The sequence below is a fragment of the Sinohyriopsis cumingii genome, chromosome 9 (assembly GCF_028554795.1).
Source record: "Sinohyriopsis cumingii isolate HCF-2022 chromosome 9, ASM2855479v2, whole genome shotgun sequence".
In the NCBI taxonomy this organism is placed as follows: domain Eukaryota; kingdom Metazoa; phylum Mollusca; class Bivalvia; order Unionida; family Unionidae; genus Sinohyriopsis; species Sinohyriopsis cumingii.
Genome location: NC_142969.1, coordinates 120,966,645 through 120,978,448, shown reverse-complemented (window position 1 = coordinate 120,978,448; position 11,804 = coordinate 120,966,645). Strand labels below are relative to the sequence as shown.

The window sequence follows — 11,804 nt, the reverse complement described above, 5'->3', positions numbered from 1 at the left end:
GAGTAACAACTGTATTGTGTGTGCATGTGTGTCTTTGTGTACGTTTTACTCACATTTTGTATGCATCTATATTAATTAAGGACACATAATCGCACTCCTGGCTATATTGTAAAAAGTGACTTTAGCTCTCTCTAAACTGACATGCAGAACAAAGCAAAAGGCAAAAATAGGCAAAACTTTAAAATAAAAATGTATTTCTTTTATATTAAACACAAGCGTTTTCAAAACCTCCAAGAACTCCTCGGTGTGAACATTATCTAAGGACGGTTCCTAGTTTTAAAATCTATTTATCGCCATTTACACTATATAAGAGGGCGCATGATCACTCTTCTATCCACCAGACTGTGGGATATCACATTGTGTATGTCACAAATAAGTCTTTACTGCTAGGGAACTTAGGCTCATTTTCTTGTTTTTATACATTGATTACAATAGACATAATGTTTACGGATCGTATGCGAAATCCAAACAGAAAGCAGACACTACTTTATCATGTAAGAGCATTCTTGTGTGCGTCCGTTATCTGACTACAGTGTAGTGAAAATTCCTCAAATCTTTCAAGAGAACAACTTCAAACTTTATATAATGAATGGCAAAAAGAGGTAGGCATGCAAAGGTATCGATTTAATACGTTCCACACAGAGGAGAGAAAGGATTGAGGTTGTGGACAAACATGTCGATGCCAAAGTCAGGACAATGGCTTGGATATAGTTGTGCTCTCAAACTAATTCTTTGCATCTCCTGCCTTTATAACTAAATATAAAAATGATTCTTTCTTGAAAATATATTTTAACCAATGAATTTCTCAGTTTGTTCTGATTTAAAAGGGACCAAACATTTACCGTGTCTCAAGAATCTCTGATGGATACTCTCCCTAAGAACAAGCACAACCTTTCCATAATCTGACCTGTTCCATTATATAAGCTATATTACCATAATCCTAAGAAAGTCCAGAATATACTCTACCTTGACTTTAGTCCCTAAATATCCATTATGATGGAACTTTTACTACTCATTGGTTCTGAGCAACCTCTTGCTCTATTACGTCCCGCAAGTCCATGTAAATGGCCAAATATATGTTTTACCTCTAGTCCCGATTTTTTTAAAAAGAACGTTTTGATAAGTTCAAAAGTTTTCATTGTAATGTTGCTAAATAACCCCAAAATAAACATTTTTTAAGCCAACGTCTTGATACGGTGCAATTTGATGTGCATGATTGATCTTTAAGCACATGAGTAACTTCCGTTGGTAATAACCTGGTTGCCTTTTCTCAACGTTTGAAACATGACGATTTTAAATCCCTTTTCGAATCCTTGCACTCTCTGGAGAATGAATGAGTGGTCGTGTGGTCTAAAGCGCTCACCGTATATCACTGTCATCTCACCTCTGTCTACGTGGGTTCGAGTCTCAGGCTCGGATGAAGTGGGCACGTGAGAAATCTTGCCAGTAGCTTCTCCTTGGTCTGTGGTTATTCCCAGTGGTTTTCAAGGGTTCTTCCTCCACCATTTATTTTGGTCGCCATGTATAGCCACTCTTGTGCTGAAAATGGCATCAAACCCTACAACAAAAACACCAACAACAACATTTCCTCAAAACTATAACAAAATGTTGCAAATATCATATGTATTTCGGCAACGAAGGCATCACCTTTGTATTGTCGAAAGACTATTTAAGAACATTACTGTAAATTATATTTCTACATCCCAATTCTGACCTCCTCCAGAGATTAAGGTGGGGATACAATAAAACATATTTTGTTTGATAATCATCATTATATAGACAAGAGAGCAACAAACTATTTGTATGCTAATCTCAAATATTTATGAATATATACGACATACGATTGACAGATGGACTAAGCTCAGACAAACAGACTAACAATATGCATCACCAAAACGTCGACTCTAAAATCTGGCGATAAAAATACTAGTAGTTTACACAGCATGTAAATTATTTTATATGTGTTGTTTAATTACAGCAGGTACGGTACTTCCTATTTGTGAGGGAATGCGATTCATCAGAATTGTGTATTATTTGAAATGTTATTAAGACTATAATCTTGTAGCGTTAATTTGTCAGTATGCGCTAAAAATAATTGTTCTGATTGGTTGATTTTCTCACAGGGGCTTTTTCCTCCTTGATCTAGGTGTTTGCCAATTGACTCTGCATTATACCACTTTTTCCACACATGGTTGCTCATCATAAACGCCTGATATCCGTATCACAAGTGTCTAACTGAACCTTTTACACCCATTTTTAAATTCCATGCATACTTTTCCCAAAATAATAATGTTGACTGGAATTTGCTTTCCCAGTTAATCCAACTGCTCTATAAGGTGGTTGTTTTGCGCGTTTGCTCCTGGTATCCTTACATGCGATAGAGTCTCTTGCATCGTCGTGTTTACAAATTAAAATGCTTCGCAATTTTTAGACATAATTACGAAATATCAAAGTATCAAAATACGTGGCCACCTTAATTTGTTTTTAATTTCCTTTTTTGTTTTTTTTTTGTTTCTAAAATCGTTTGAGGAAGGAACAATAATTGGAAACAACCTCCATTTGCCTTACCTTGACAAAATGCCAAACACGATGCACCTATTGCAACTAGGTTTCCAAGATGCTGAAAAAGAAACGTACTTAAGCTGTATGCTTCTAAAAGCTGAAAAAGAAACATATTTAAGCTGTATGTTTCTGAAAGCTGAAAAAGTTTAGTATTGTTGCTTAGATACGTCGATAAACAGATATACGCAATATCTTGCATTTATTAACCGCTCCTACTCTCTTCCATAAACAAACCCTCTCTTAAGTCTGCATTGTTTTACTACCTGTGTATCTGTGTTTTGGATTTTAACGTAGTTTTAACAATTATTTCAGTCATATCGCTACGATGTCTGCCGTATAACAGTGTATAGTGATGTTTGGCATTGAAAAATCATGCCGCAGGCATGCATCATGATGTCCCAGCCATATACATTATCCAGACGCCAGGTCTACCAGCCCTAAAATTAACTTTTTAATGCAGAGCGCTGAGCGAGGCAGCTGGTTGTACCATTCTATAAGTCTTTGGTTTTACTCTGCCGGGGTTTAAACAAGCTACTTGTAGCACCGGAGGCGGACGCTCTAACCACTCGGCTAGTATTTATCCATAGTAGTGTTCAGTGCTTATGAAATATGGTATTGGTCATGTAAAACAGTTATATCATGAAACGCTAGTGGCGATGTCTCAAAATTTTACGCTGGCCATAAATAGAGAGAAATATTGTGATCTTTAATTTCTATACATTGAACTGTAAAATCTATGGGATAAGTGAACAACATGGTCACGAAGAATCAGCACTACGCAAGCAGCCGGCGCGGTTGTAAAATGTAGACAATTGCAACATATGTCAGCTAGTTATATTATGAAATATGAACCTCTTTTCAATTCATTATTTTGATTCTAACTTGAAATTCTTTACACTTTCTCTTGTGTACAGCATACTAAATTATTATCTCAGCACGCAAGAGTGGCATATTACTTTTGATCGACTCCTACGGGAATCAGATAACTCAACGATAACGATGACGCATTCACAAAGCTACCTACATAATGAGCATAACTGCCGAGAATTTGTAAACGGTTCAGTTCTCTTCCTCAACGTCAAGGTAAGGTTTCTTTTATTAGCTGTTCTTTCCATAATCTTTTCAAATTAGTTCTTATTTTATATCTAAGTAAATATTCATCAAATGGCGTATGCACACATAAACACACACACACACACAAACACACACAAACACACACACACACACACATACACTTAAAGACGTGTCCTACTATATCTTAACAATCAATTTTACTCGTTATTAGTTGCAGTTGATAACTGGGTCAGTAACGCTGTTTAGAATGGTTTAATAAATTATAACGTTTCATGCGCAGCCGACATTACTGACGCGTAACGATATCTCCTTGTCATTATAATATGTTCATATTTAAAATAACAACACGGGCACCGCGAAGTCGAGTGGTCTAATTTGCTTGCATTTACCGACCGCTGTCATCTCAATTCAGTCTGCGTAGGATTGAGTCTCGGTTTCGGACAATGTGAAAATGTGAAAAGTGTATCAAATGAATTCCAGTTGCAGAAAAATGACTATCAAAGCCCGGATTTATCATGGTACATTTTACCGAGATCATATGCACATATATCGCTTTTATATTCTGATTTTCAGAGTAGCAGTAAGGTAGGTAAAGTGAGCGTTTGCGATGCGCATTAATAGCTAGACAATAACATTGTCATCAGTTGTTTCCAGCTACTTTGTAATGTATCTGGCATATATTTTTAGCATTACTTTACTGTACCAATGGTACAATTAATCAATGGATCTCCACAGCACTAACAAAATTTCTTATTTGACTGTAATTTGGTGCTACATGAAACGGTAGCATTAACAATGTAGAAAACTCAGACTTGTTACCTTAATGCCACCAGTACTAAGTGTCAGGGGGTATTAAAAGGGCATCTGCCGCATTTAATAAAATAATAAACAAACAAAAACACAAATAAACAAGAATAGCTTGATGTCAACAATAAAATGCAGAATACCTGCTATGGACACTTTTACCTCTCAACATTGCTACTGGATGCAGCAAGTATCTTTAAAAATTGTTCATTATCTGGCATCTTGCGTAAAAGCTTTATGAGATTCTCCTGACATCATTCTTTTTCACACTTTTTTTCCAGGACAGGGAATATTAATGTACATTGCAATACAGATTGACCGATAGCAACACACTTGCCTCTCAAGGTATGCCTGCCTTCTATATTGTTCTGTATTGTTTTTCATCTTTTTATTATAGCTCCTCAATGTTTATATTTTCAACCAACACTAAAATGCTAACGTGTCTTCCTAGATACCTCTCTTTCGATTCTCTCACACAAATAAGTATGGGTGTGCGTTTTGCTGATTTACCATTATTCTCATTTTACAGCAAAATACAATATTAATATATCCAATGTTCAAAATATAAAATGCATACCCTACTACATGCATATTATATCAAGGTGTCCAATGTTTGTAACGTAAGCTTTAAATCTAATTGTAAGGCCAAAACTTGCTATTATTTTGCATATTTTCCCTAATCTCAATTAAATTCAAGATTTATATTTTATGACATGGTTGCCGACATCAAATAAGTCATGGCATACAATCAGTATAGAATGTTCATGTTGTAATATTTAGTACTAGATGTCCTTGTTTCGTTTTACAATTTAAGTATAGCCACGCGCAACGTCCTTTTGGGACTCTTTCTTATCAGAAATACCTATGATGTTAATTATTGCAGCTTTCCCATTTCAGAGCAATTTTATTTTCAGAACATGTGGAGCATTCCTACTTTGAGTTATAGAAAGAAAACATATATCAAAATACACAAAGATATTAAATAAAAACGCCTCTTATAGTAAGAAAATGTAAATGATGCAACGGTGTCCATATTATTTCTTTTCTTCTATATTTTTAAACCCAAATGTCTCATTCCCAGGACAAAGTTGATACTATCCGTCATAAAACGAACTCAGCTTGTCTTTATTAATGATATTTTATAAAATGCTTGCAGATATTAAATCATGGAATTCAACCGGAAGAAAATCAAATTTAGGGTCCCGCTGGTGGAAGCTGCATTGATTCATTTAGATTTCCTGCGAGAAGTCAACAACAATCCATCTTTAAATAGAATGGATGTTCTCGACAGAGCCATTTATAGATACGAACACTTCTGGCTTCCTCTTGCTGCAGAAAATCCAAAAGATACCCTCGTGCCGCCTTTAGATATCCATTGGGTATGGCATTGTCACATGCTTTGTCCCAGAACTTATGTAACTGACTGCATGGACATTGTAGGTGTTGTAATCGACCATAAATTTGTTAAAGATAGACACAAAGCTCTACAGAAATCGCAAAGACTGTGGAACCAAAAATACCACGAAAGAGACGAACCTTTCGAACTAGACAGTCATTATTTGTCCACCCGATTGCAAACAATTAGAACAATGTCCCGGTTATCATACGATATCAAGGAGGCTTCAGCTAGACAAAGCGTTTTCTATTATCAGGTCTCTCTGCCACACTATAGAGATAAAAAGTTTCTTAACAATGGACTGCTACGCTACAAGAAGTTCATTTTCCTGAAGCAACAGAACCCAGGAGAATTTCTTGTTCCTTGCTATGATATTGACCTCATTTGGCATACACACCAGTTGCATCCACATATCTACAAACGTGACATGGAGGATCTCATTGGCAAGCTTTTTAACCATGACGACACTGTAACTGATCGCAGTCCTGGATCCAAACTGAGTACAGCTGACCTGAGCACACGCGAACTTTGGAAGAAAGTATTTAAAGAACCTTTCTCGATGTATGGAGCCATGTATCGTGGAAATCCGCCTCAGGGAAAACTGAGTATCCTCGAACCAATGGATATTCACACCTTTTCTACCAAGAAAACTGATGTAAAGCTTGACAAAATTGTTCTTCACACTGCTTCTGGCCATTATTCAAAGTTAAAACTAGCAATCTCATGCAGTACTGATAGGACGTCTGGACGCCCTGTAATTACTTTGAAGCGGCCGAGGGGACAGGTACTATCTGACAAAATTGTGTGGAGGAGTCGAGAACCGGACACGTTCACATTTGATACCAAGCTCCACAAGAACTTAAGGATAAGTATGACAGAAAAGGTGGGAAACGCTTGTTGCGGCTCCGAAATCGAAGTGGGGACGACGGAATGCAACTTTCTTCCTCTTGTAGAAAGTAAATTAGCTGCGACAGGCTCTTTCTTTGATGTGAAATTGCCTATTTCTCGTGAGCTGTTATGCAATTTGAAAGGCAACATTTCACCACCTAAACGTGGAAACGCATTGTTCACACTGGAACAAGGGCAATATGAACGAGTTGTGATACCAGATAAAGTTGAACAACTGTGGGGTCCTATTCCCTTGTCGCATCTTCCTCCGGGAAGGGACAACCAATGTCAAGTGGCAAACCACAGGTAAGGTTATGTAAGAAGTAGCGTATTTTCAATTACTACAGCTGCGTAGAAATTACTTACAGATTAATGGAAAGATTAGTTTATTAATTCAAAAGCTTTTAATGTATTCTTTTCATACATATCAGCACAGGTTTTTAAATAACAACTAGCAGGTGGAATGAATTTTCTTCCGAATTTAATAAACGTCCCTCCCAGGAAGGAGCTACCAATGACAATTGTTAATAATCTCCTTAAAATGTCTGATGGATGTGCCATCTTCCAAACCCTGCACGTAAATGTTAACCTTAAAACAACCATTGTCTCATTTTTATAACTGTTAATTGAGAAAATATGTTTTAATTCCAGACTAAAAAATCATACTGGACAAGTGATATTCACCTGTAGAATAATTCACAGTTTACCTCTGCTGATGTCTGCCGTCCAAGTGTATCACCATGACAAAATGGTGGCAGTTGCACATCTGATTGGGTCCGATCAGCTTCCTTTACCTACACAGGTATGGTGATGTGTAACACCGTATTTAAAATCCGCATGAAAATAATGTTTGCATTTTGTGTTGCTGCATTTGTGAGTCTTAAAAGTTAACATGACAGGATATGTACATAACAAAGGTTTTCAACGAGGATCTCCCAATCTTGGAGCAATATGTCAAACTGTAGAAGGAAGATGATGGTGATGGTGGTGGTGGTGGTGGTAGTGGTGGTAGCAGCAATAGCAGTGGCAGTTGCGACGGCTGCATTGGTGGTACAAACATGCAATTGTTTTAAAAAATGTATATTAGTATCTACATGAATGAGATTATAAATAAGAAAGTCGGAGGAGTTCCTCAAAAACAATATTAAGCCAATAGAATAAAATTTCCTTTTCCACAGATAGAAAAGAAAGGAAGCTGTATAACGCTTAACCCCAGAGCCAACGAAAGAGCAGTTCTTATAAAAAATGCTGCTGGGGATTGGGGTATTTGCCTTGGTAAATGGACTGGCTTCCGCAAAGGGATCCCAGGTGTTCCAGGTTTGCTGCTTCAATGTCTCCTATTTTTTGGATAAAAAGTTAACATTTATGAAAATATACTTTCGTAAATTTCTTATTAGCAATTGCTCATTTTAATGAATGCAAGGAAAATAACATATATATTAATTAGCAAAAAATATTTTTTACAGAAGTTAAAAGTTTCCTAAATTTTAACATTTGTGTAATAACTTGTACCTATTATAGGTTGGGAGTTATCTAAGCTTAGAACTAACGTCTATGATCAAATGAAAATAATATTCCTTAAAACAGGAACACAAGGCAGTCCGGGAAAACGTGGTGTTCCAGGATCACCGGGAACATTATTTGTGAGATTCTTCAAGATTGCATCAGGACAGTGGTCAAGCGTGCAACTTAGATATCTACAGAACAACTTCCAATTCAACATGGAATCCGTGGAGGCTGATTTAAAAACTGGATCAGTACTGGTTGGCGCAGCATGCAACGAAGTTTCTGAAAATTTGGCGCTCGCGTTTTCCGTATCCCTTCTTCATGTCCTGTGTGTCCCTCGTCCGGCTAATTGGAAAGAAGGAAACAGAGTTGCTGTGCAATTGTCCTCCACACGTGGAGACCGTGCTGTACAGACTGTGCCTTCTGATGATATGGCTTTCATTCTTGCTTGTGGGCTCCTTTGGAGCACACCAACTAATTTCTACATTGGGCAGCACTATGGAATCTACGCCTGTGCCGGTTGTGGAGGAGGAGATGGCGTTGGGGACTTCGGAGATGTTTCAGGTGACCTACCCTGTGCCACAGATGGACATGACTGTGCAGGTGGTGTTGGGTCCGGAGACGGTGGAGGAGATGCAGGTGGATGTGGTGGATGTGGAGGATGTGGAGGATGCGGTGGAGGATGTGGTGGAGGCTGTGGTGGAGGATGTGGAGGATGTGGAGGTTGATAAGAAAACAAGTTGGCACACACAATGTATGCTCTTTGTTCCCCTTGTTTCCCAGATTGTATATAAATATTCAGACATCATTTTCTCCAACTATACAACTTTATAAAAATACAGTTCTTGTGTGTAAAAAACCCACTCTTTGTTACACATTTTAATTTAAAGCCTGTTTTTGTTTTTAAAAAAACGTTTTGATTATTGTATATTTTATATAACATATGAATTCCAAGTACTGTTTCTTTCATCCAATGCTCCATTTTTATATGTGGATTCTTCCATCTAATTTAATTTTTTTATATTTGTACACATATGTTCAAGTAAATATTAGTACTTTTTAATAGCTTTTTAAGAAGTTACCAAGTTGTAAATAAAACTCTTTTAAACGTTTAAATTTATGTCCGTTTTTGTTTTGGTTATTGTATATTTTATATGATACATGTATTCCATATGTTATTTCCTTCATCCAATGTTCCATTTTTATTCGTAGATATTAATCTCTCGTTGACAGAATATTTTCCATATTTTTATTTGTACAATTATATTGAAATAAACACTTTGCTTTACACAATTGACACGATGATCAGTGTTGAGTTTGTTTACTTTTGATTACTTGAATATCACACAATGCATTATTTTTAAAAAGAAACACATCAACATCGTTATTTTCGCGCAAACGATGCACGCTGTTTTATCTTTTCCTGCCCATAAGAAAGTAGTTTGCGCCATAGGTACCTATGCTTTAATAAAATTATATAGTCAAATCCGCTCTACCGACTTACTGTGTACAAAAACCAAGTTGCTTTGAACCCATCTATAATAAACCAGTAACATTTTACATTTATTTGGAGGTCAATGTCTCCTAAAGATCACTTCAGTATGGTCCCTCAGTTGTCTTTATATAAAAGACATGCTATGGTTCATTGTTACGGGTAATCTAATTTGTATTTTATTCCAATTTCAGTTGGCTGTACTTGCATAGTTAGCGTTGCATTTGTGACTATATAGGGGCTACTTCTATAGCAAATACAGATTCCAGGAAATGTTTGACCGTGACTCCAGGTATAAAGGTTAAGCGAGCAAGTAGCACAATAACTTATCTTACTGTTATGATGATTCATCCAAAGTATGACGATCATCCATCAGGAGGTTTAATTAAATATAAGCAAAACCGATACCAAACCCTTAATTCAATTTTTCTTTGACAGTGTCCATGACTCCAAGGAAACAAGAGCTTACAGCATGTCGCCAAATGAATGACCATGACTTCATAATGATTCACTACAAGGATAAACAACGATGTTTAAGAAATACATGTAAAAGAAATAATTAAGCAAACGTTTAGTTCCCTAACACATGTTTTATATGACTGTGACCTTTACCCTAATATCAAAAGGCACGTCGATGTGTCTGTATCATGTGCCTCTTCTTCATATTGATGTATACCAAGTACGATGTATCCCAAAATAAGAAGAAAATCAATCACGGGGTTTGGGAAATATTGACAAATGGAAGAACAGTAACCAAAATCTTAACGCACAGTTTCTACGACTGCGACCCTGTTACAAAGATCATAGGGGTAAACAAGCGTGTACAGAGGTCATAGGGGCAAACAAGCGTACACCTATAAGATTAATGCGAAATATGACGGGGATCTATCAACGAGATTGAGAAATATACACAGATAATTAAAAGTTGCACCAAAACTAGTATGTTGGTACCAAGTAACTTGCATTTTTTTATATTTGCCTTAAAACACTACACCAAACAACGAATTGATCATGAATATATATTTATAAAATCTGTTACGCCCTTATGCCATTTCCTGCTCAAGGGCAGAGAATATTCATTGACATTTCAATACAGCTTGTTCAATAGCAAAATAAATGCATCAGAATGTATACTTGCCTTATATTTTGTTCTCTGTTATTCTTCATCCGTTAATAGAGATTCTATATTACTTCCCAATTGTTCATCTTGTCAACAAATACTGAAACGTTAATATGGCCACATGGATATTTCTTTTTCGATTGTCTTATGCAAATAATAACGTCGATAGATTTGCTGTTTTTTGTTTGTACTTTAGAGCAAAAGCAAATAATACCAAAATATCTAGTTCAATATATAAAATGCAAACCCTACAAAAAGGTTAATTTGAGAAAGGTGTCAATTGTTTGTAACTTGAACCTCGGAGCCTCATATCTTATTGAAAAGCCAACATTTAATATTTTTTTAATATCATCCCCATTTGTGGCATGTCTAATTTAACATAAATTATATTTAGTATTTATTTTATGAAATGTTTACTAATATTGTATAATTATAGGTTACTGCATTTGTTTGGGAAAATATGAACGAGTTTTGGGATGGAATACTGCACGGTCTTGGGAGTGCAGTATATCCTTCTGACAAAACGAGTTCATATTTTCCCTTACAAAGGCAGTAACCTTTTTATTATATGAACATTTTTTTAATTGTACCTAAGATTTAATTATATAAACACAATGCATTATAATAAACAACGTAAATGAATGTATGCCACATTCCAAATTAAATACACAAGCACATATTCATCATTACACAAATCAACATTATTACTGCGCACATAACTCCGCCCAGATAAATTTGAACTTAGTCTCGCGCTCGACATAATTTTCGAAAGAAAATGGCGTGTCTAGTTAAAATTGAAATGTGGAGTCATATTGTGAATGAATGTGCATTGCAACAACTTTTCCATATGATCTGGAATGAATAGATTTTGGTATTTTCCTCGATTCCAGGAAATTTCGTGATTATCGACTGGATTTGTATGTGACGATTCCACTTGAAACACATAGGATTTAATAAGCTAG

The 11,804-nt window shown here is 36.1% G+C and overlaps 1 protein-coding gene across 2 annotated transcripts; it reads left to right on the top strand.

Moving 5' to 3' along the window:
• The first annotated feature begins 3,519 nt into the window (after nt 1–3,519).
• LOC149792612 (uncharacterized) lies at nt 3,520–10,853 on the top strand. Of its 2 annotated transcripts, none has more exons than XM_089971244.1 (6): nt 3,520–3,645; nt 4,722–4,785; nt 5,597–7,030; nt 7,376–7,526; nt 7,903–8,041; nt 8,312–10,853. In XM_089971244.1, the coding sequence occupies exons 3-6, from the start codon at nt 5,607–5,609 to the stop codon at nt 8,956–8,958; spliced, it is 2,361 nt and encodes a 786-aa protein (XP_089827370.1). In that variant the 5' UTR covers nt 3,520–3,645; nt 4,722–4,785; nt 5,597–5,606; the 3' UTR covers nt 8,959–10,853. The 2 variants fall into 2 exon arrangements, with proteins under 2 accessions (XP_089827370.1, XP_089827368.1); XM_089971242.1 differs by lacking the exon at nt 3,520–3,645 and adding an exon at nt 4,003–4,154.
• The last annotated feature ends 951 nt before the right edge of the window (nt 10,854–11,804 follow it).

Excerpts from the sequence above, each read along its gene's own strand:
- LOC149792612 (XM_089971244.1), top strand. The coding sequence starts at position 5,607 with ATGGAATTCAACCGGAAGAAAATCAAATTTAGGGTCCCGCTGGTGGAA. Across the intron at positions 7,031-7,375 it reads TGTCAAGTGGCAAACCACAG|ACTAAAAAATCATACTGGAC; the intron begins GTAAGGTTATGT and ends TTTTAATTCCAG. Across the intron at positions 8,042-8,311 it reads AGGGATCCCAGGTGTTCCAG|GAACACAAGGCAGTCCGGGA; the intron begins GTTTGCTGCTTC and ends TCCTTAAAACAG.